This window comes from Melanotaenia boesemani, chromosome 20, assembly GCF_017639745.1.
Source record: "Melanotaenia boesemani isolate fMelBoe1 chromosome 20, fMelBoe1.pri, whole genome shotgun sequence".
NCBI lineage: Eukaryota > Metazoa > Chordata > Actinopteri > Atheriniformes > Melanotaeniidae > Melanotaenia > Melanotaenia boesemani.
This window is the reverse complement of record NC_055701.1, coordinates 11452020-11477672: the sequence shown is the minus strand read 5'-3', so window position 1 is coordinate 11477672 and position 25653 is coordinate 11452020. Positions and strand designations below refer to the sequence as shown.

The following is a 25653-nucleotide window of genomic DNA, read 5'->3' as shown; positions in this document are numbered from 1 at the left end:
AGATAAAGGAAAAAAAAAAGACAAATATGAGAGCAATGAGGTGCTGAGGTTTGGTCTCTCTGGTTAATGCTAATGATATTTAGGTAAGCCAAGGATGAACAGATCAAGAAAAAGCCAAAGGTTCTCAATATCTGAGAAAGATTAGTTTGATTTATTGAACAAGATCATGTTGTTGATGGTGGCCTCATTTTCAGAAAGTAAAAAGGAAAAGGGCAACATGCCGAAGCTTAGAGACTGCAAAACATTTGAGCTCAGATTATTTTGACCAATAAGGCTCAGCTGGCTTGTTAGACCAATGGCTTAATTACAGTTATAGTTAGGAAATGCCAAGTGATGCATATTCAGCACACCAAAATGAATATAGCAGAGGCCAAAAAAGTAGGATAAGGCTAAAAAAAAAAGAGACCAGGTGTTTTCAAGTAGCTTTTTCCTCACTTTATAATTTCATTTAATATATATATATATATATATATATATATATATATATATATATATATATATATATATATGAAAAAAATATAAAATGTATTTTCATTGTCACTGTTTTGTGGTAAAGTGATGTTTAGGAAGAGCAGGAGCAGGGTTGGTTTGATCAAACAATCTGGTAAAGGCCTTAACCCTGCTAAGCAAACAGGCGAAACATGAGCTCCACCGCAGCAGAGGCACTCTGACCACAGGCTATTTAAAAGGCCCACAGAGAATGTTATCAAATCAGCTCTGCACATCCTTTGAAGTTAATTTTCATCAATCAAACTGCTCTTTCAATTGATCAGCAGCTGTATGTCTCTGCAGCAATCCATTTAAAGTACCTAAAATCATTACATTACACTGATGGATGATGAGATGCATTTGAAATGTACAGATTCCCCAGAGACTAGCAGGTGACAGAGGAGCGTTAGTGTGCTGCTAGGAAACAGTAAGATTCAAGCAGTCGAGAGGAAAACACAGCCAGACATCCCAGAATGCCAAAGTCGAGATGAAAGCTTGATTAATATCCCCTCACACTGGCCAAAAACCTCCTCTGCTTCCACCAGACCTTAAGTGTGTGCCTAGTGCACAAGATGTACACACACACCTTTGAGTTTCTAAGGAGGAGGTATTAAAGAGAGATTCTTGCCAGGTAAGCATTTTAACAAGGGAGGAGGGGACAAAGAAAGGCCTTTTTATTATCATACTGGCAGAAAACCTCAGGGGATTTGCAGCAATGTCTCTTGAGAGTGTTGACTGACTGTGCTGTCCCCTACAGTTTACAGAGCAGGCCAATTTCCAAAGAGAAATCAGTGAAAAGCTCAGGTGTCCCTCAGTTTTTTTTTTTTGACTGCAGTGTTCTCCAGCTGGGACATCTTAATGAGGGCCCAAAATCCAACTACTACAGCAACAACACAGCAAAGTTACACACAAACAGTTTCCAGTCATTGATTTTGGCATTTGTTCAGCACATAGCCGAGCCCACTTCCAGTCCAATTAAAGTCAGGCCACAGAGTTAATCAATTCAAACAGTCGTTTGGACTGCGATAAGTCAGCTAGTGTTGCATAACTGCGGTGCCCTGCTAAATTACGGTCTGCCACAAAATCATAGTGCAAACCTGCACAGCATGCTGCTGCTGGCTTGTGCTGCACTCCAGCCAACCCTGCAACTCTGGTTTATCGTGCTCTTGAACCAGTGCCATGTATGCATCTCACTTAAAGCAACAGCTGCAATGTTTTCTATCTTTTAGTTTTAAATACAAAAAACTAACACTGCAGTAAGATGCAAATGAACAATATCACAGCAATTTCAGGGATCCCTCTGTATTATTCTTGGTTCATGAAACAAGACTGAGGTAAAGTGCAATTAGAGCACCCCCCACCTTACACATTTATCCCCTGAAGCTGGTAATAATCAGGACTTTGCAACCTCAGAAGTCACAGGAGACAAAAAAAAATGCTATTTATGCAAGGCTCTCATTTAACTTCCTCAGTGTTCCTCCACATAATGTTACCCTTTTTAACACCTGATTTAGGCTTCTGGGGTCTGCTGACAATGAGGCAAGGGTTCAGGGGCATTCAGGGGAGAAAGCTGCAATGTGTACAGGTGCAGATTTGCTCTTTCTAGCAACCAGCCACCGATCATTCCCTCCTAATCAGCATTCAAGTCAAGTGTGAGAGCAATGTAAACATAAGCATGGCAACACTTCCACTTCACCTCTACCCAGCACGAACAGTATGATAATAGCTGAACTAAGCTCTAGTTCTGAGACAGTTTAAATAGAGCACTTAAAACACTGGCAGAGGTGGTTGGTGTCTGGTAGAATATTTACCTTCAAGACTAGTAGCCATGTCCAACTACATAGCTAGTAACTCTTTCTATTTTCAGTGATTTCAACTGTACTTATTGTTTAGCAAAACTAGGCCCGGTATCCAGGAATACATCAATAAAATACACAGGAAACAGGCAGCAAGAGAGGAAAGGCTGGGACAGCAGCCATGTTTGTTATGATCCAACTCTATCTACCCTTTGCACCTGGAGCAACATGGAAAAAGACCATGACCTAACTTTTCAGACAGTGCACTGTTACAAACTGTATAGGCTAATTACTTCAACATAAATAAGACTATTTCTTTCTTGTAACAATGAGTGAGGTAATAATAGTGGAGCAACAGGATGCCCTTCATGAAAAGTGAGTGGGACATTTTCCTGAATACTTCACTTAGTCCACTTTAAAAAAGAAGTCATTTGAATCTTGCAGGGGGAACCTTTGCTTCACAGTGGTCTCATTCTTCCCTCTGAGCTTTACTGGAACCAAAGCAGACGGCTGGAAATGGATTCCCCTATGTTCCAAAGCAAAGGATGTGGAATTCTGGAGCAATCTGAAGGAGGATTATTCTGGGCTTAGTACAGTAAAGTACGTAAACTACAGCAGGACTGCTTACACTTTCTAGGCAACTTAAAGCTGCTGACCTAGAGCTGTGTTCTTAATAGTGCTCAGAAGTTAACCTCACACAATGTGTTGTTCTAGCATTCCAGCTTTACCTCACACCACGTTGTAAAAGCGGCTTCTCAAAATAATGAAAACAGTTGTAAACGCGAACAAGAATGAGGACAAGCTGAACAGACCTGTCTATGAATCAAGAGCTGCGTCGAGATCAGCAGCGACCAAGCCCTCATGCATTCCTGTCTGCCTCTCAGATTTCTATCCGCAGAAAGGGACAGCAAAATCTTATTTGTCTTTTCTTTGCTTTTGAGTGAGTATTTTTTTTCTTCTGGATGTGGAATTATTTTCCAAATCTGCCCACATGAGCTCTGCATGAGGCACAGATCTGTAACTGCCTGATGTTTTGATTCTTCTCTGAGCCGAGTTCTGTAATCCCTTCCAGAGAAAATGTGCACACAAAAAAAAAGGACAGTGTAGCAACTGGCAGACATGTCGAGACAATACCATGAACGTCATCTCTAAGTGGCAGCGGAGATAGCCTGCAGCAACACATCATCAGAATCCCAGATTTTATAATGGAACACTTCTTTTCTTCTCTCACTTTCATTTTTTTTTTTTTCAACAAAGTGGTTGTTTGCAATCATTCTTAATTACTTTTTCATCTCTGTTTTCCAATCCCTGTCCCACGTCATACTATTTTCAGCCTGTGTGAGGTTTGATGGGAGTAGAACAGGGGAATTACTCACTGTCTGATCTCTACATGACTGTGGTTTTGGTTTCGGCTAGAGAACTGAAAGCAAAATGACAGAAAACAGTCACAAAGAGGTTTCTTTAGTTCATGGACATATAAGCAATGCACCACTAAATGTAGACACGACCGTCAATCTGGGACAGATCACAGTCAATAGCAACACTCTGAACTTGTCCCACTGTCAAACTCCCAATGTCACTGAGCTCTACATAATCTCCCGCACAGATAATTACAGGGTTTTGAATTGCTGTGCAATTTTGCGAGGTCAAAATTCCCCAAACTCTGTCAGGTGGGGTTCAGTACTGGAATCTTTCATTGTCTGTGAGCATTTACTCGGTGACAGAGAGCTGAAAAGGGATTACATCATCACTATTGTAGCTTCCGAGCCCTCAGCTTTCCTCCATCAGCCGGTGTACAGTGGACAATCCGACCCAGACAAAGACAAAGCATTCCAACAGTTTAGCAAGCAGGAAGCGCAGACCCATAGTCACACCTCATTTCGCTCAAACGGCATCAGCCACTCCAGTCACTGTCAAAAAGATGCTCACGCTGAAAAACCACCAGAGGCCACATTACCATCAAGTCATTTGACCTCTGACTATGAGCTGACTAATATCAGTCAGACGCATCACTCATGGAGCTGATGGAGTCCCCCTTTTTTTCATAAAAATGAACTTCCCTATTTTAAGCTGTTACTTAAGGTTGAGTCAAAACTTAGCAATATGTTACAAATCTTTGCATGTTTATCAGAAGTAGGAAGAAGTAATCCTTTAAGATGAGACATCAAGAGGCATATCATATAAGGTCTACTTTGTCTTCCACAGTGTGTCATCAGTTACGTGTAGCGAGATGGGGAAGAGGTCATGGGCTTCACAACAGCCAGTCAGGTGGTCAGGCATTTCCCCTAAAAGTGTGCAACATCAAAGTTTCAAAAAGATAAAGTAGAAGCAGCACATTCCTGTGAAAAGAGCAGGGTTTAAACCTACTTGCTGTGTGAATTTTAACATTAGTAAATAAAAAAGGTTGCATTATTAATTAAAAAAAATAAACATTAATTTAAGCAAGTGCAGCCCACACATTCCAGAGTTGCAAATTATAAAGCGGCACAAAGCTCCTCTTGTTGTTCCCTTTTATCTTTGCTCAAGCTATTCCCTTCAAGCCAATGCACTGGAGACAATGGAAACATAAGCTCAACTTAGCAACAGGAAGCATCCTTCTGTGAATATTGGGCACATTACACAGACTCTACTACACAGGGGCACAATAACAATTGTGTGAGATATGATGCAAAAGTGAAAATAGAAACACCGTCCTTCAGTAATAAATCAAAGCAAGGAGTCGGGCTATTTATATAGAAAAAGAATAAAGAAATGAAGATTTATTTTTTCTCTCCTTCATAGAGCAAAGTTTCCTTTTGGAGCTGTTCTGACAACATAACCAAAAGTCTTGGTCTGATCTGTTTTAACATGCTTTTACTCAAACCAGCCTCTCAAAATGAACCATTTTTAGCCAACGCAGCAAGAGAGAGCAGTCTATGGCTTAACATAATAAAGCTGCTGCATTTGCATTGGATTTACCCTCTATAAGAAATCCCATCAGAAAAAGTAAGGAGCAATCCAGTGTAAGATTAGACTCAGTAGTAAAAATGGCAGAGGAGCTGTAAGATCAGTCATGCCCAACACTGCAGGTCAGCTAAGTCTATCAAGAATGCTAAAAATCCTTGATCCTGAACCAAAGCTAAAGTCTAAAGCTTCCTTTTCTCACCTGACTAATGTCAAGTTACTATCATGATTCATATGAAGGGCAGTGATTTGTTTTCTATGCAATGGTTCTTACAGCTCATGGTTCATAAATAAGCTACATTTGGGCACAAAACTTTTAAAGGCTAGAACCCTAATCTGACTGTCAACAAAACCTACTGTCATGTCTCCCCTTTTCTGTCAAAAAGACAGAAGAACTAGATTTCAGCACATTACATCAATTGGTTAATCATAAAACTGATTACCTGATCAAAATGCCATCTTCTCACCAACTTATCACTCAGAGACATAAGCAGTAGGAGTCCAGTCTACAATGCCTCTTTAAAAAGGGATATAATTTTATAATGTCCTTGTCTTTTCCAACAGGTAAGTTGGATGAGCTCTATACAACTCAGGGTCAGGTGTGATTTAAGGAAATCACCTGGAGCCTTACAAATCCTATCGCGTGGTAAAAACATGGGGTAAAACCACGGGGGGAAATCGGGTGGTGACATCCACATGCATCCTGTATTTAATGGTGTAACGATGCCACCTGTGAATCGCCTCACAAGCGAAGCACAGGGATCAATGTCCTTGGCAATACGACAGATTTGTACATTTAGACAGTCCTGTTTATAGATGAACCTCACGTCTTCGTTTGCCACCATTAATTAGAAAAAAAAAGATAGGAAAAAATACACTGGCACTGACTCCGCGCGACATGAAATGTGCTTTATCCAGGTGACATGGCCAACATGTTAGTGAAGGCAGGTAGTGTAGGCACCTTGTGCTATGAAAACCCCACACATGACCAAGTACCACGTTACCTACTCACCTTTTCTCCTTTAGGATGTCACACAAGACGGTTTTCCTTCTTTTGTTTCAACTCGAAACAATGAGCTGTTAGCCCGAGACAAACTACGCAGCGCTCCGTCGTGTCTTCACTGGAAGCGCGTTGGCTCCGGTTCCGACCGAAAATGTCCCGGTGTCTTCCTCCGAAAGGCAACTTGGAAGTTTGATAGAAAGTTACTGGTTTGCCTCGCTGCGGTATGCAGCTGCTGGAGAGATGAGATCATTCAAGCAGCCTCCCCTCTCGCCCTCTCTGTCCTGGAGTCTCGCGAGAGGGCTTCGCGGGAAAGCAAACGTTACCGTAGCAACAGAGCTCACCTGTAGCGGCTAGAGGAGGAAGGGGAAAATCGAAGAGCGCTCACTCACTGCTAAAAAAGATAGATTGAGATTGTGCCTGTGTTAGTTGTGTTCATTATGCCTCTATTTGTATTCATTGAGCATCTTATACTTAGCATCTTTTTTTTTAAAGGTGGTCACTATCTCAGCTATCCATCTCATTTGGGTTGTTTTGTATATTTTATAATAGTATGATGTCTCAGTTTGGTTCTTCTGCTTCTCTTGTTTGATGTTTTGGTTGTTGTTCATACTGTTTCATATATTTAAGTTGTTTTTTCTCACTTCTGAGAATATTTAATGGATATCTTGCATGTAACAACAACAACAAAGTCCACAGACTCTTTGCCCCTGCGCCTCTTTCCACTTGGACAGATTCACATATCTGTCAATGAATTAAATACACACAAATCAACATAATTACTTGTAATTACTTATAATTATAATTACTTATAAAGTAATTATGTTGATTACTGTTGTTTACCATATTTCAGAAATCTACATATGGTTTAATAGGCCTAGCTGTTGTACTTTTTCAGGCTTTTCAGCATTGTTTCATTGTTTGAGTGTGAGTGATTATCTCTTACATAAATGATCTTTGAGGATTTATTCTGCAAGCTTTGTGTAGAAGGAAGCAGTACAGAGGGTTGCAGGAGGGGACCCTGTCAATCTTTATCTAATATTTGCTGCTCCTAAGAAGCAGTGTTGTTTCCCTTTTTTCCTTTTCACAGAAGAGCAGGGCTGTGGGAAAATATTAATCACATGTTTGCATGCATTATAACCACACAAACATTTAAATGTGATTTTAAATGAATCGGGCTACAACCACCAGAACCACTACAAGCAGAAATAAAAGCAATGAAGTGCTCCCTGAGTTGGGTGCTTGTCCTTAAGGCACCCACAGCAACCTGCAAGAAATATTAGGGCATGGCCAGGTCTGTGTTGCATGTGGCTCTGACATGAGCTGATGTGGATGTGAGTGGATGCAAAGAAAATCCTATCCTAATCTGCAGACACTGCAAACAAAGCCCTCTGTTCATAGAAAACTAAAGCTGAATGAGAGCTTATCACATAGGAAGAAGGTTGATACTTTCCTAAATGTGTGATTTAGGACTCCTCTTCAGCCAGCACTGTGGCACTAATGCATTCTTGCTGCAGAATAACCTACTGGAATCAGCAAATTTTACTTGGAAATGCAGCTCTGGTAATTCGATGTAAAAAGAAAGAGAAAGCCTGAGAGCATAGTGGAGAACTGCAGGCCATGATGCGTAATACTGAAGGCCCGCAAGCTACTTTAAAGGGCATTTAATATAATTCCACATGCTCCATGCTGTATTTCAAGCCACATTATTCTGGATACATTCTGCTTCTACATCTATTTTTGTCAGCCTTATATCAAAGGAGCACAACTTCATGAAGACTTGGGGTTTGATAAGATCCAAATAAGAAAACAGTTCAGTGAGAGACAAATTCAGTTTTAAAGGATTTGGAGTTTTATTTCAGTACTAACATTTGTGTGTGTGTTCTGAATTTTAATTCATAAAAGCATGACTGAAGTTACGTTTGAACACTTAAATGACTAGCACCATCTGCTGGCATCACTAGCGCAGGACAAGAAACAAGATCAGCATCCTTCATGATCATATTCTATACATTTTTTTGCTTTTTCTTAGAACACAATTTGAAAAACACACACAAAAAACATATTCATCCACTACTTTTAAGGACTTATAGGGTCTCAGATGATACCCGCTCAGCTTTTCAGAATATCACCCTCATTTATTAAGGCTTAAAAGTATGGAGGGCAGCTTGTCAGCTCTGACAGTTATGGATGAAATGCCATTAGGAGGAGGCTATTCTTAGGCTTTGGTTAATTTTAACAGTCTTTGAATGTCAGGTTCTATGTCAATGGTGGGGAACTTCTTGCTGTATCTTTTAAAAGGCTCTCCCTCCGGCCCGATGAGGAACTTCTCAAAGTTCCAGGAGATGTCCGTCCTGTTAATGGGGCTCCAAACCAGAAACTTGGGATCCTGCATGAGGGAATTGGGGTCGTCATCAGGATAGGGAAGTTTGTCTTTCAGATAGGCAAAGACTGGATGTGTGTTTGTTCCATTGACATCACACTTCTCAAAGATGGTGAAGTTGGGTTTAAAGCCGCCACCTGGACGCACATGCTGCAGTGAGTTTAGGATCTCACCATTGTTGCAGTTCTCCTGCAAAACACACATAGAAACGACATCCAGGGAGGCAGGATAAGGGTTTTTTTTTGTGAATATGCTAAAGTTTTTACAAATTTTTTGGCTGTTTGAGAGAACATTAAGTCTTTCCTGTAGTGAAATCTGTTTCAAATGTGTATTTACTAGGGAAAATGAAGACCATGCTTGAACTTACAAGTAAAGCATGTACCATATTATATTTTTGAAACTTACGAAGCTGTAAAGTTAAAAGGCAGTATCTAATGTTTCAATTTGTTGTTCAAAATGCCAATAATTTGCAGATATTACTGAGCATACTTTCCATCAGAGTAAGCAAAGTATTTAAAAAAAAATTAAGCATCACTCACCCACAGGATTTCAAGACCAAACTGCTCCAGGAAACCGTGCTGCTCAACTCACCTGGTATCCAAACTGATTACAGGGAAAACCCAGGACCACCAGCCGATGGGGGTACTTGCTCTGCAGCTGGTTGAGCTCGCTGAAGTCCCGGGTGGTGGTGCCTCAGAGTGAGGCCACATTCTCTATGAGGACCACCCGGCCCCTGAACACATTGAAGTCCACTGAGTCTCCCTCCAGTGAGGTGGCCCTCAGGTCGTAGAAGGTCTTTGCGATGAATGTCATCTCGGCTGCTGCACTGCCACTCTGGAGGCAGACAGGATCTTAGCGTGTGACTGCATCCAACCGCTTGGTCACTCACTTAGAGCTGAAAGTTGCCTATAAGGTGTATCAGATAACCCTGCAGGAAACCGATCTCCACTTGACATACTATACTCTTTACAAGTTTCAGATAGAGGGATGCATCTAATTGTAAAGACTCACAAATTGTATTGCACCAGTTAGTATTTTAGCAAAGGCTATTTATGTTTTCTTAAAATTTTAAATCTTTCACAACATTCATTATCTTTATTGTATCTTTTATTGTAAATACTTATTTAAAACAAAGTTGGTAGGTGTTACTAGCAATGCCTCCTTAGTATCTCTGACATGTATCAGTTTTCTCAGTCATCAAAATTTCAACAGTGATCACCTGTGTGTCACAGTATGTGGTGAAAAATGAATGACTACTGTCTGAACTCTCTGTGCACCTTCACTCCCTCATTCCTAATGCCGTGACTCAGCACGGATCAAATCCCCATTTCATTCAATTTAAATATATTTTTATTTAACTTCATAGCTTATATTTGCTTTAAATTTTTACTGGAACCTGGAAGCATCATCTTAAAATCATACATCTATTGCACCCCAGCAAACCCTGAATATGTTGTAATAGCACCAACACTTTCTAGTGCACAAAACAAATAGCCACATTTTTTAAAATAAAAATAATGAAAGCATATTTAGAATAAGCACTTAGGATTTCTACACATAGACAGATCACCTAGTATGGCACAATATTATGTCTGAGGAAAAAAGCCCACTGTGTAAATGATCCATCTCAGCATCGTTTGAATTTCCAGAGCTAAATAATTCATCTATGTGCCCTGCTGACTAAGTTGTTGTCTCTTCCTGCCACTGTCACCTCAATGCAAAGATTTACTGATATGAATCTACACCTGAGAACCAACTACATAATATTAGAACCAGGAAACAGAATATTGGCTGAATTTAGTAAACTGATGATACATATGTTTGGTACAGATCTGCATTTCCAAGACAAGGAAGATCTTGTGTGTATGGATTTGGTGATTAGTGCCACTAAACTGGCCCTCTGCTGGCAGCTGCAGCCAACTGCATAGCCAACATGTGATTTCAAGAAGTGAAAACAATCCAAGACAATCCAACAATCCCCTTTGTTCAACAAGTCTTATCTTTCAAGAAGGTGGAGGAAGGCTGAATTCACATGTCTTTAAACTACAAGCCATTGCATCATGAGAGCCTTCTAACAGCCACAAGTCCTCTGAGCATCATTATCTTGACTCTCCGTCTCTTCCCCCAGAGCAGCCTTATCCAAATAGTCATCTAGAGATCCCAACAGGTTATCCACATCTCTCTTGTGAGCCTGCAACACCAGTTGTGTCACACGGATAAATGCCTGCAGGGAGGAAAATGAAAAAAATTAAGCCAAGAAAATAATAGGGAGCTCAAAACAAAATTTATAGAAATTTCCAATGTGGCAGATTTATTCTGGAGTTGCATTACCTCACTGATGTTGTTGCTAGTGGAAGCGCTGGTCTCAAAGAACTCCATCCCAAAGGTTTCAGCTAACTATAAGATTCAGATGGATATAGTTTGAAAAAAGGGTTACTTGGAAAAGAAGGTAAGTCCCATTTCAATTTTAAAGTTCTATGTATGAGGACATAATAACAATAGATAACAAGTCCTCACAAGGTTTTAAAATGAGACTTCAATTACTGCCTCAATACTAAAAGTATTCTACAAAGATAATTGCTTTCTGTGCTTTTGCACATCTTTAACAACCAAACTTCACAAAAAAAAGAGCAAAATCTGTTATAAATCTGCTTTGTCCTTGAAAAATAAGGTTAAATCAAACCTTGCTTCCTTGATCCGTCATCACTTGTCTCCTGAGCTCATCATCAGCCTTGTTTCCAACCAAGATCATCTGCACCTTGTTTGGGGCAAACTACACAAAAACAATAAATATGAGACAAGCAGCACAAGTCTTCATCATCTGGTTATTCCAACCAAGACACTCAGTGTGCAGCAAGCAGTAGAAATACAGGGATACAAATAATAGAACAATGTGCATTACATGCAAAGGAATGAAAAGAGAGCACTTATCGCCTTACTTCATCCACATCACTGGCCCACTTCGCTATGTGCTGAAAGGACGGCTCATTTGTGATGTCATACACAAATACGATGCCCTGGAAGATATAAAAGAAAGATCACACTGTGAAATCTGCACAAGGTCATTGAAAGTTAACTATTGACTGTTCATACCTGTGCTCGCCTGTAATACTGTTTAGTAATGGTCTGATAACGTTCCTGACCGGCTGTATCCCTGCACAGAAAACAGAATAGACTTTATCTAAAGAGAACCACACATAATACATGTTGGCAGCTGTAAATGCAACTAAATTAAACACAAAAACACAACTGCTGCACATACCAAATCTGTACCCGCACTTTGGTTCCATCAATCTCCAGTGTTTTCATTTTAAAATCAACTCCTGAAAGAAAAAAAGACACTTTTCTTGTCAATGAAAGCATAAAGAAAACAGATAAGCACCTTTTAAGCACATCCACTCCAGCTGGCAACAGTAGCCTGCGGACAAGATATGGAAGCTCCTACAATTTCAACTGATGTATCAATTAAAAGCTAAGGATGCTGGGAATATGTGTAAATCACCATATTAAGAATATTTGAATGCAAATTAGACTAATAAAACAAAATATGTGAAAGATTAAGCACAGCTGTTGGTTTGTTTAAAATGATGCACCAGCAATCTGTGGGTGTGTATTAAAAATGAGTTACCTCCCTTTGGAATAACTCAAAAATGTGTTATTGTGTAAAATCTTTTCCTGAATTTTATGCTTTTTTATTACTCTCACGTCACTTCTATTACATAACTAAGCAGTTTGAGATATTTGTAAGTGACTTTGCAAAGCTATTTGGGCTCATTTATGAAATGGCTTAATTTTTAAGCTTAGGAGCAGTGTTTTCTTTAGAAAAGAACTTGTTTTTTTAATGTTGAGTCTGAGCTTTTTAACTTTGCAGACGTTTTACAGGCACAAAAACATCAAGAAAGAAAGAAAACAAGAGTGTGATAGATAACTCCTACAGAACAAGTAAATGTCCTTTTGTGGTACGTTATATGGGCTACTTGGGGAGCATTTTACGAGTGTTTCCCAGACACCCCATTATCCATCATGAATTACATGCAGACCCATTATACAGCATCACTGTTTAAATCACTGTATTGCCACAAAGGTGGAGAGTCAGCTGATGTAAACTACTGTGTGGAAGGAATGTCTGCTAGGTGACAGCACAAGGAGGCTGGGCAATGTAATTAAACACTACTGGTTGTACAAATAGTGGTTTATATTCAAGCAAAGACAACAAACACTGTTGTTTAGTTTACATTCTCCCACCACTGCTAAAAGTTCACACTAATATAAAATAATATTTCTATTCATGCCACATTTAATGTAGTCTATATACTAGGGGTGTGTATTGGCAAGAATCTGGTGATACGATATATTGCGATACGTTAAGCAAGAGGAAATATTGTGATTTTTCTTTACAGAATTCAGTGGTAAGAAAACTGTCACAGCATAGTAAACACTCATAGCTGTGACATGCCTGACATCAACTTATTGAATAAGAACAGAGGGATCTACACTTCACTACGAAAAAAAAAAAAAAAAAACACTTACTCTTTATGTACAAAATGAATAAAAAAAAATCCGTAATCAAATAGTTTCCCTTGTATTTATCAAAAGAAAGTTTGATGGTACAAAATCACCACATAACAATTACTGTTATCTGTTTGACATACATAGTACATCTATATAAATAAAAAATGAAAGTGATTAGGATTCTTCAAGTAAACATTAACAAAAAAAGTAAAGATTAAATGCGACACAAAAATGGACCACCGTTAACTTATGCATCATAAAAAAATCAATACAGTGCTTTTGAATATTGATATATCTTTACACAAAATATTGCAATATTTCAGCATATCAATATTTTCCTATACCCCTGCTATATTGGCTATCTATACTATAACATACAAAAGAACTGAGGGAGTTCGTTGTTAATTTATTTGTCATTTAGTTTCTTAACTGTTAGCAGATAATAGGTAAATACTCATTGTGCTGCTTGTAAAACCTAAACTGACACCTCAAAAGGATTGTATTACAAGTTCTTCAGTTAATCATCACATTAAACAATCAAAAGCAGCAGCTCCCGAGTCAGGAATGAAACATCATCATTATGACAGCTTTTCCTCAAGAAATAAAATGACTACAAAGGCTCCTTTATAGGTTATTTCAGCAGAGCAGCTTTGACTTGTTATAGGTGTTAATAATGACATTCATAAGGGCTTTTCTATATGTATATATATATATAAAACAACATTCACAACACCAATACCTTAAAACTGAAGGTCCCAAATGGAATCCAGCCAACTGTTGGTTTAATTAAATACACCTACAAGTTAGTGTTGTATACATCTGTTCCTTTACTCAAGGTGGTGACACCTCACCTGGCACCTGTGTGGGATCAATAAACCTACAGTATATTACTCTAAACACTACACTTATACAACCTCGTGTTTCAGTACTTTTCTGATAATCTATCATTTTTTTACATTATATCTAAGTAAAAATAAAGAAAAGGAAAAAAATGCATGTGCACATACAAACTGTGTTCCCTGGCTATGAATAAGCTGCAAATGCACTGATGTATGATTAAAACGCAGATATCAAAATATTAAATGGCCACATGAAATGTCAGGTGTTTGGTGTAATATGCCACATGACTAGAGACGTTATTTCCTGGCAACTGTGAAGGCCATTTGAGTCTAGTGAGTTCACTATCTTGTGAAAGACATAAGCCTGAGATGATCCTGGCAATAAGACATGGCACACTGGATGTTTCCTCTTTTTAGTACCATTCCCTGTAAGCCTATGTGTGCTTCATATGAAAATCCAAGCAGTTCAGGAGCTTCTGAAATATTCCTACTAGTCTGATTCCAATAATTAGGTCATGTTTAAAACAATCACCCTCTTCCACATAGACTTTTTAAAAAAAATATTATTTACAGCAGACATTTTGATGCAGCACAGCAGGAAATGCAAAGGTTTATTAATGATGGAACCACTGAGGGGGGGGAGGGTCCTACTGTTGGTCCTGCATGCTAGTTTATTGTCAAGGTTTACTGGGGAAGTAAAAGTAACTTTGTCTTCATTAATGTCATTACTCACTCCTGTCCTTTCCATGCTGTGACAAGTCAAAATGTTTGTGGTGAAAAGTGCTGGTTCAACTTTCAATAGCACATCTTGACAATGTCTAAAAAATGTCAAAAACATGTGTGCTTATTTTATTTAATACATTTCTTATTATGTAGATTTGTGTTTTAAGAGAGGGTGTGGCCTTAGGGCAGGGGTAGGTAATTTCGAGAGAGCAATTCCTAGAAAGCAACAGTCCTGCAGGTTTTAGAGGTTTCCCTGCTCTAATGGCTCACTAGAAGACCCCTAGAGCCACCACAGGACATGTCTGTGAGGCCCACCATAGACGAACCACTTTTGGACAGTCTGTGTTGTCAGTAAGGGGTAGAAACATCTGGAACAATATAACCTAATAGGAGAATGCACCACATACACCAATTTTAAATCACATCTCTAAAACTGACTTACAACTTAATAGATGCTCTGCAGCACACAGATACATAAACATATGTTTACACTTTGCTTTTTAAGTCTGTTGTATGTTTTTTTTTTTTTTTTTTTTGTAATGAACTGTTTTCTCTCTTCTTGTGTGGTGTTGTTTTGACTGTCTTTACCTGTCTTAGGACTACAGATGAAAGTTAGCGTCCTATGGTATATCTGATATGTTAACATCACGCTGTTTGTACTAATGTTGAATAAACTGCACTTTCCCAACCAAATAAACATTTTAAAAAAACAAAAAAGAAAAAAAAGGATTAAGCTTAAACATCAAGACACCTAAAGACGACATCTTTTAATCATTTGATGGTGTCAGCATGGTCGATGAAGGATACCAGTTTGGCCATTATCATAAATTGTGAGCCAAGTGGAGATTATGAAGATGGAATGAAAATAAGATTTGTTTTTTTCCCCCATGTGTAGCATGCGTAATGCTGCCAGTGACAAAAATTTACATAACTGTACCAGGATATGATTTCATTGGAGAGATATGTTTAGTCATTATACAACACATCCCACAAATCACAACTATTTTCACCAAAGGACGTATGAATAAAAAAGGATTACTACTGACACATTTAGGATCTTGGTGCTGCTGGAAAACTGGAAGATTAAATGAGTTAATATATGTCCTCCAACAACCTGCTGCAAATATAAAGCGGTGGCTGAAGTTTACCAGTCTTCACTAGCAACTATGTCAGGGACCTAAAAGCAAGATTCAATGTAAAACACATTTTCATATAATTGGGTTTAATCCCAAGTAAAGCCTTGCCAAGCCAGCCAAGTCTCATGACATTTAAGCCTGTGTTGTACAGAACTTTCTTTTTCAGTCATAATAAAGTGCAGACCAGCCCCCAACATCCCTCCATTAGTGTCTCAATCAAGGGATATGAAGCACTAATGCGTTCATCAATCCACAAGTTCCTTTCTAAGAATGGAAATACAGGATAAAATGTCAAAGAGATTGAGTAATGTATTTCCTGTAGACATTCCTTTCTATTGCGCCTGTGTACCTTTTTAAACATCTTCCACATATCTACATATCCCCAAATTTCTTTAGTCTTTTTTTTTTTTAAACTAACGCTACGGTTTATCTTTAAAGTAACATTCGACCTGTGGACAATAAACAGTTGTATTTATCCGGTTAAACCAGAGGATGATGCAAGTTTTAAAACAGGCGTCAGTAAAAACTAGTTGGATGACTTCTTACCGATTGTGGAAATATGTGAAGGATCAAATTCATTGTCCGTGAACCTGCGCAACATGCAAGTCTTTCCAACCCCGGAGTCTCCGAGAATGAGCAGCCTGAACAGAATGTCGTACTGTTTAGCCATGACCCCCAAAAACTAAAAACTATGAAAGATCATGACTGGTGTTTCTTTGCAGCTTCTGGCTGCTGGTGCGCTCTGCTCTCGGTTTTGTGATGCTGCTTTCAAAGCCCCTCGGAAACTATCAAGCTCATTCGGAAATCAAAGTTTTAACCCAGAAGAGTCCATTGCGTTCATTGCATTGAAGCGAGTAGGTCAAACATTTTTCTGTCTTTCGGTCAACTTCATTTACTTAAAAGCACTCTGTTTTATAAAACCACATAAATTAATTTAAGCTGTGGTGCATAATACTAATTTTGCATCGATATAACTGTAATTTTGTACGACGCAAAACGCAGCACCCAACCTGCATCCTTGAACAGACGGCTTCCTGCAACAGGAGTCTAAGGACACATAGGTGGCTGAGTTTAACTTCATCATGTTAACATTGTGTGATGGCATGAATTACCCCAAATGGTAGTTTCCATAAAAGCATCCATGTCCTGGTGTTTCTACAGGCTAACTGTCTAAAATTACATTTTAAAAAAGAAGAAAATGAAGAAGCAGCAGCTACATGATTAATCCCACTCCAGTTTAGTATCTTGGAAAGTCTACAATACAAAGGCCATCAGAAGATTTCATTAAAACACACTGAGCCACAAATATATCCAAAAAGGATAAAATATTTTTATTTATAGTCTTATAATAAAGGTATGCCTTAACTTGCAAGACAACCGTTGGCAGTATGTACAACATACCTGTAATTTCCATGGAATGGAACAAACAAATATAGATTACATACACACTAATTTACTTCTGCAAAAAAAGTCTAAAAAAAAAAAAAAAAAAAAAAAAGATAAACTTTCCCAGCACAGGCAAATATATCAAGGGAAGGCTTTTCTTTGCAGAACTGACACCATTTAAGAGTATACAGTGTTTTATACTACACACTGAAAAGGACTTCCATTAAGAAAAAGAAATTTCACTGCCCTTTAACTGCATTGTGTAACATTCAGTATCAATTAGGGGATTTCTTTTAATACCCACATTTTTATGGACTAAGAATAAACAGGAAAATAAATATTTGAACTCGTGAAAATCCTCTAGAACAGGAGGTTGACCTGCTCTCAGGGCAAATATAATGGACATGACGTACGAATATACTATACAAGGGTAAGAAATTAATTTTGGTGCTTCACTATAAATAGAGGAATTAATTTGAATACACAAACATTTCAAAGACGAAAACATCAGCCACCTACACTGAATGAGGAGGATTGCATTTTGCATACCAAACATATTTTCCAAAAGCAACTTCACATTCTTTTCTGGAAAAATATGACTATTAAAAAGGTAAACTAACCCTAATTACCATTTCATCAAAGGTGGTTAAGTTTCACAACTTCTACAGAATGCAAAAGTTGTCCATAACAACCAAAAGAAAGGGAAGGTTACTGGTGGTAGCTTTACTAAAGCCTCATAACATGCCATCACTACATTTGATTATGAACAGTTATGAGGTTTGAAAAGCTTTTAGTCCTTCAAAACTGCAGAGCTGCCTCATTGGTGGGGATCTTAAAAGTTGTTGCTCGGCCACAAAAAGTGTGACGGGACGCTTGCCAGGAGGTTACAAGAGGGTCAAAGCATTTTGTACATACAGTAATAGCACCTCTCTACACAGTCTCCACCTTGTCTCCTGGACTGGCATCAAGAAGGTGGGAGCGAGTGCGGGCAGGTAAGAGGAGCTGGGGCTGGTGGGTAAAAAGAGTCTGTCGCAACAGTGCAGTTGGAAGGCCACCCGAGTCTAACTGGGCTCCATGCGCAGCTTCTTTCTGTTGGGTGGCTCGTCTGGCTCTGATTCTGAGCTGGAGTCGGACCCGCCGTCGAAGGCCGATACTGCGCTCCCTTTGCGGTTTGTGTACAAGCTGCTGTCAGAGGAGTAGTTTGTCTGGAGCTGAGTGTTCCCCTTGGCCTTCTCCAGAGAGCGAACTGCAAGAAAAAAAACTAATTTGGTAAAAGAATAAAGGACACATCAAAACTGATTTTTTTTTCCTGATTTCATAGCCTACCCTGTTGCTCCAGCAGTGCATTCTGCTTTTTTAAATCATCAATGTCTTGCTGGTGGGTATGGTTCTTTTTCCTCATGAACTGGATGTACTCCGTGGCTTTGTCTAGTATCTGTGCTCGGGAAGCCTGTAGAACAGCAACAATGTCAAACAAAGCTGCCGAGTCTTTACTTACACAGGATATGTTATTCTAATAACCAATCAAACAAACAAAAGGTACAAACTCAATAAAAGTGCAACATATGTACATTGTGTGTTATTCTAAACTATAAACTACAGTTAAAAAAATATTCCAGAGTTCAGAAATAATTGAGTGAGAAATAATTGAGTGAGAGAAGCAGCCTCACTTCTGCAGACTAAATTATGCTACTGCCAACTGAACTTTTTGTTGGGAGGCAGACCAATTAATCTACAATTATTAAGCTGAATATAGGTACCTTTATTTTCTTTTTGCTATTATCCCACACCTGAGCACACCAAGCCAATTAACAGTCAGGTGCATCATGTTGTTGCCGTGGAAATATAGACAGCAAAAGAAGTGAAGAGTATGTGATGCTGCCCCCTTATGTCAATCAAACTGTCAAGTTACTGGTGTTATACACCAATGTGCAAACCTAATGACCTTTAGCCGAAAGTGCTGGTGGCTGCTGGTTGTTATGACAGCTTAAGAAACCAGAGGAGACTCTATACTTGTTCTTGTCAATGCAACATTGTTTGTCTTTCATTAAACTGTCCAAACATGCATGTTTCACAATTTAATTGAGTCCTGTTTGAGTTAAAAGCCATGATGTCACATTTATGTTGCAGGTAAATATAACTTGTTGATTGCTAGAAAGAAGGAAACCACACTTAGCTTTATTTATTTAAAGTGTCTATTGTCTATGGATCAGCATGGATCGATGGTTTATGAAGCTGTGTAGTCTTCTGGTATAGCAGATATGATTTAATAGGCTGTGGAATAAAAATAAATCATTTTTTTCCTTTGATCATTGCTGAGTATTTTCCCTTACAGTGATGGGAAAAAGACATAACTGAGGCCACTTTTGCTACAAAACACACACAAAACCCACCCAAACCATGTATCTTGATTAGAAACTCACATATCGTATTGAACAGTCTTGCATGACACGCTGCAACAACCAAACATAAAAAAAAAAAAAACGGCATTTTATATTGGCCATAACCGGTGCTGTTTGACCTTAACTTCTTGTGCACACTCTGAAAAGGAAAGCAAATTCAGAGGAATTCTGAAACTCAGTGTTAAGTGTAGTTAAGTTGTTGATCTGCAGATTTAAAAGCAGCTGTTTTCTTAATGCTTTGACAAGAATAATTTGAACCATAAACACTTTAAAAAAAATACATGTAACCTCTGTGACCTCTTCTATTGTGAACTCCTTTTCTGAAGCCACAAGTTCAGCAGACTGTAAACCAAGAAAACATTCACATGGGGGCAACTCGTCCAACACGAAGTGGAAGAAGCTCTCTGATCCAAACATCGAAGGAGTTCAACCACAGTGTTCAGCAGTGGTTCCCAAACTCTGGGGGCGCGGCTAGGCTACACAAAAAGAATACTTCTTGTACTGCTAGCAAAATATGGCCAAATTTGTGAACACACCAATGGACAAACAATGATGAATTTACAACAATTATTTATACAACCCTTAACAATAAAAGACAGGGAAATATGACAAGGCCCTGGGAGTGACCAGTACAATGGACGGTAATGAAGAGACCACACTGTGTCCTATCTCAAAATATTATCAAGTTACAACACCACTTAGGGACTTCTCACACTGAAAAGCAAGTAGATTTCTTCAGAAATAACTAACTCAACTGTTGTAAACGATAGTTGTTTTATTAAAGTAGCATCCATCTCGTCAAATGCTCAACTCACTTCATTTAAAGTAGCAAGCAGAGTTTCCACGTCTAAAAATCCTCACACTAAAGCACAGAAATTAGTACTTCCCTCCCTCAATTATATAGTTTTAACTGCAGAAGCAGCCAATAAACTGAAGACTACTTCTTTGCCAAACAATACTATTTTAGGGCACATTTCTGCATATACTTGAAAATGAAAGGAAGCCCTGCAGAAAAGGTTTGGGAACCACTGGCGTTGTGAAAGCCAGGGATTCAAATTTTAACCAAAGCAAACAACTTTAAGTCAAACATGATGAGGTCGGTGGGTCAAATAACATTAGAGAAAGAAAAAGCAAAACTTAGTCCAACTAAATCCAAACTTCTAAAATAACATGTTAGTGCCACTGAAATACTAAATCCCATTTTTGATCGCCAGACAAGCACTTTTATATAAAATGGTGGATATGCTCCACAGTCCCCATCTTGGGCTTTAACTAGAAATTAAGAGAAGAAACCAATAACAACTCATGTCACTTGAAAAATAAGTCCAAGTGCTTCTGAAATGCACAGAGCTGAAAAGCTTTTAGTTTGTTGCTTGATATGGTACTAATTTCTTGTCAGCTAAATAGTTTGTCAGTTGTTTTTGTCCAAGATGTAACAGGTCAACCTGAAAAAGGCTAACCCTAATGAGCAGACAAGGGGGCCTATCATCAGCTACAATAACAGACTTGGACATACATCTGCCAATGAACTGATTCCCCTCCTTTCCTTGTATACTGGTAAAAGGAAAGCAGTATTATTAAATGACCTAGTCAGGTTAAACTTAACTGTATGTGCAAGCATAAGATAAAATGTGTATAAAGGCAGCTAAACTCTAACTTAACTAACATGATAGCTTTTGGTTTCCAATTCAAAATCACTCAATTCAACATATCAACATCAACTTTCTCTCACCTTCTCCCCTTGTAATGAAGGCACAGAATCTCGTAAACTGTGAAAGCTGTCTTTAATGTGGTCCCTGCGTTTACGCTCAAGCGCGTTGTGATGTGCCCGTTTGTCTGCCTGCAAAGAGACAACCAGAGTTCATTCAGGAATGATTTGGAAGGACATTATTATTATTATTACTGTAATAATTTGATCTGACACATCCACGTTCGTTTCTGAAGCCCCATAACAATATAGTGTTTCCCCAGATTCAGAGCCAGAAATTATATGATGGAAAAAAGAAAAAAAAAAAAAACTCAAGACAGAAAAAAGTTAAACTTTTTAAATAACCTGATGAAAGTGTTTCATTCAGAGCAAATATTCTAAATATTCTTAAAGTTCTGATCTGAAATAGCGTGTTGATGTTAATAAAACCTACAAAGAATAATGGATCCATTTAAAGCTGTAATTCGACTCAAATTCCTTCAGTTATGTCGATCCAGCTTGTCCAGCTGTGTGTGTTGCCGTGACGACTGTGATGCTATTGGCGTAACACAGGAGCAGGAGAAATACTCCATCTGCTCCTCACTGAAGCAAGATGCTTCCATCTTCGACTGCCTGGGAGAATTTAGAAAACTCATATTTTTGTTTAATTTTCAGCTGGTTGACGTGTTTTCCAACACGTGCACTCTGTTCTCTGATGGAAACCTGTGTGCGCGCATGTGTCTTTTATCTCGTTTTTGACAGTAAAAGTATGCCTCCTCTGACCTTGCTCTTATTAGCTGTTGTCAAGGAAAATAAGTTAGTTTTTATAAGTCATTGTTATGCTTTGAAGAGCAGGAAAGCTCACAAAAACTGCTAATTTATACACTTTATATTGTTAACTCAATCTTAAATTCTGGCCTCAGCTGGTGTTGTTTAGCTAATGAACAATTCATAGCCAACCAAGGAAATGTCTCAGGAGAGTCTAAAAAATACTGCCCTTAACATTTTTCCATCCTTTCCTTATTGTCAAGTGCTGGACACACCCCCTTATAAAGCCTGGCCTAACTAAACACACAAAAAGATGTGTTGGGCTTCCAGTCTCACTTCATTTATTACCTCTGTATAGTTTACTTTAATTTAAATTATAGCAATTAGCTTCACTGTCAGGATTCCTTATGGATCCTCTAAACGGAGACCACTGTTTATCGAAGGTATGACAATGAATGTGCATATACAGACAGAGAACAGCATGTATAACTCCTGTTTACATTGCCATTTATTAATAAGAGTTAGCATTTGGAACACTGGCTAGCATTACAGAAAACTCACACCAACTTTTGCTGTTTTTGTGAAGCTAAACTGTCTCTATAGTATTGTGGTCCTCTACAGATATTCAGAATATACACAGAAGTTTCAAACAGGTACTGGAAGTAACGTTCAAAGTTATGTAAAAATGTGCCTCAGCTGCTAGTTCTTTATGAAACAATTTTATTTAAAAGGGGTGATATGTACAACACACAATTCCATTTTAAAAAGAAAATAAATATTCCTTTAAGAAAGGCTAACTAACAGGGACACATTGAGCTACAATGTTTTCTGCTCAAATTATTTGTCTATTTGTCTTCTACAAGAGACGTCTGTCTGACGACACTCAGATTAACCTATTTTTACATTTTGTTTACAAAAATTTGTTGTTTATGATGAACATATGCTGTATATGAAAGTGAGTGAAAAACAGAATAATTATTTTTTAACATCAGAAATGCCAATTATATGGGATAATTTCAGCTATAGAAAACACAGGTCATATATATATATATATATATATATATATATATATATATATATATATATATGTGTGTGTGTGTGTGTGTGTGTGTGTGTGTGTGTGTGTGTGTGTGTGTGTTTCCCCCACAGAAAATGATAATGTTAATAAAATGTTAATAAATCTGAATTTTAATTTAAAATGAAGTACTTTGAGAAAAAAGTATTTTGTATACATTTAGTTTGCGCAGCTTTTCATAAAAAAAACAAACAAGCAAAAAAAAAAAAAAAAAAAAAAAAAAGACTAAATATCTCTAACAATATTGGTGCCTTTTTGCTTTCCCCGCAACGTGCAGCCCTACTGGAGTGCAACGGTAGTGTGCAGAGAGATCTGGCAATACGTGCGATACGAGATGTACTGGAGGGGACATCGAGTACTTCGTGCCCTTTCTATGCTAGTATGCTTAATTAGTGATGTGGGTGAAAGGGCGTAATACATCTATTTCAATCAATGTCCAATTTGAAGATAATATATATGTAAGCGGTGTTGCATTTTAACAGATTATGTGCTACAGTCTGTTGAACAAGTCAATGCTAACGCTAGGCTAGGCATTACCACGTTCGGGATGTTGTATAGGAGCTCCTATCATTTTAAAACGATGCCAATCAATTTCAGGAAAACGACGTGTTTAATGAAATCAGTATTTGAACAAGGAACAGCATATTTAAACAGTTCGTCGTGCATCACTCTGATAAGCTGACCTTGCGTGCAGCAACAGCTTAACTGTTTATGATTGTCGCATAACGTTTTCTGCTAATCTGCAACTTCAACTTAACCTCAATCTTTTAAAAAAAAAACTATTTTTAATGGTTTAAAAAGGCATTTAATTTTCTTTTAATATATATATAGCGCAACTGATTAGTTTGTTAAAAGAATTTGGGCAACCTTGAGGTATCCAGTGCTGTTAATTTATTTACAGAGATGCTGTTTTGTACTTTCAAGCTACAAAGCAACGCAGCTTGTTCACCATACACGTGTACGAATTGTATTTGCAAGCCGGCAATAAAAAACTTTTCCGTGTAGCTGTTTTCCTATTTGACTCAGAAAATCTAGCGTTAGCTGAGTCTCAACTAGCTAGCTCGCTAGCAGAAACAGATAGCTTTGCCTGGAAGAAATGTTTAAGTTGCTGCTCTGCTAATAAGCTGGCTAGCTACTTGTGGAGAAAACTAAAACACATACATCGCTGTCGACTTCGATGTCATCGTTTTCACTCATTCTTCGGTTAAAAAAAGTAAGAGAAAAGAAAACAGACAGCTGTCAAAACAAAGTGCAGCGACAACTGGAGGCGTATACAATATAGCGCGGAGCTCTGCTACAGCAGAGACATGACGATAAACGGGTTTTCTACACGTGATTCGCCTACACATGGACGGGAAAACACACACAGCGCAGGCGCAATAAAACGACGCCTTCTGGGAAATGTGGTACCTTTTTCACATAGCCCTGTTAGTGTAATGGCTATTACTGAAAATACAACTACATTTCCCTAAAGCACGGAGATTTGGACGCGCCTACAGCTATATATACAGTTATCTCTACAAGTTGCAAACACAGCACCCTCAGAGCTGTCAGTGCTGCTGTACTGTAGATCACAATACTCAAAATTACACGTTAGAAAATGTATCAGAAAATGTAACTTAATCAATATGATTCCAATAACTTTGACTGGCTTTGGAGCTGTACACTTACACCTAATACAACAAATTTCTCTAAAAAATAACCTTTAATGCTAGCGTGATTTCGTGCCATAGTGTGATGTCAAGTGAATATTGTTAGATGGTGTACTGCAACAACAAGGCTTTTGTACTTCTTCCAGCATATGATTATGAGAGCAGATGGCGGCCTTGCTCACTTCAGTTGCCCTCCCCCACCTTCCATCCATAGCTGCTCATTTGCCTCCATAAGACCTTTAAATAGCCTCTGCAGCAAAAGCATCACAGTTGACAAACATACTGCAGCATTACATAGTTTTGCTTTATTTTCAGAAATGTTCATTGTCTTATATGGATGATATTTAAGAAAGCACTGCATCACTTTCAATTAACTTAAGAAAAGAAGTCACCAACAGTGATGTTTTGCACAATGTTTGGTTTTATTCTTTCTTTACAAAACTCTAAAAACCTCCTATTTTCACCCAAACCCTTAATACTGATACAGATTAAAACAAAAATAATACAACTGGCCCTGCCCATGTATACCATTGTTCAATGCTGACTGGTTGTGGATTAGTGTAATCCAAACTCTTGAAAGCATTTAATCTGCTATTTTCAGTTATTGTTTGCAAATACAGTAGTTAAACTTGACCTTCCCCAGTTCAATAATGGAGAGTGAGACTGGGCAGCAGCAGTGTTCAAGCAAGTTGGAGATATTCAAAATTAATGACCCACTGTACCAATTTGAAGAGAAAAGTAAGTAAGTAAATCACAGAAATAAAACCTTGTTCACAGATTGTTTTGGTGATCCTTTAAAGCACAAACTGAAACACAAGTGATTGGCAACTTACTGCATTAGTGGATTTTTATTAGAAAACTC

General features: G+C 38.3%; 4 protein-coding genes across 5 annotated transcripts in view; all 4 read right to left on the bottom strand.

Moving 5' to 3' along the window:
• The window catches only part of LOC121630924 (signal-induced proliferation-associated 1-like protein 1), a 36066-nt gene extending 29576 nt beyond the window's left edge, over positions 1-6490 (bottom strand). Inside the window, exon 1 of one of the 2 annotated variants that reach the window (XM_041971475.1) lies at positions 6241-6490. The gene's annotated coding sequence lies outside the window, so the exon portion shown is untranslated. Of the gene's footprint in view, positions 1-3097; positions 3195-6240 lie in introns of those variants that run through there. The other variant, XM_041971477.1, reaches the window with a different exon arrangement.
• Positions 6491-8084: 1594 nt separating this feature from the next.
• gpx2 (glutathione peroxidase 2) lies at positions 8085-9424 on the bottom strand. Its single transcript, XM_041971479.1, has 2 exons — positions 9203-9424; positions 8085-8800 (listed from the first exon to the last, which is right to left on the bottom strand). The coding sequence occupies exons 1-2, from the start codon at positions 9422-9424 to the stop codon at positions 8447-8449; spliced, it is 576 nt and encodes a 191-aa protein (XP_041827413.1). The 3' UTR covers positions 8085-8446.
• An 81-nt stretch (positions 9425-9505) lies between these two features.
• Positions 9506-16572, bottom strand: LOC121630925 (ras-related protein Rab-15-like). The gene is made up of 7 exons (XM_041971478.1): positions 16368-16572; positions 11874-11934; positions 11705-11765; positions 11551-11628; positions 11295-11384; positions 10943-11008; positions 9506-10835 (listed from the first exon to the last, which is right to left on the bottom strand). Exons 1-7 carry the CDS (start codon positions 16489-16491, stop codon positions 10683-10685), a joined length of 633 nt encoding a protein of 210 aa, XP_041827412.1. The 5' UTR covers positions 16492-16572; the 3' UTR covers positions 9506-10682.
• A 559-nt stretch (positions 16573-17131) lies between these two features.
• On the bottom strand, positions 17132-24465 carry LOC121631629 (protein max-like). Its single transcript, XM_041972634.1, has 4 exons — positions 24301-24465; positions 21342-21449; positions 18534-18657; positions 17132-18453 (listed from the first exon to the last, which is right to left on the bottom strand). The coding sequence occupies exons 1-4, from the start codon at positions 24334-24336 to the stop codon at positions 18269-18271; spliced, it is 453 nt and encodes a 150-aa protein (XP_041828568.1). The 5' UTR covers positions 24337-24465; the 3' UTR covers positions 17132-18268.
• Positions 24466-25653: the final 1188 nt, after the last annotated feature.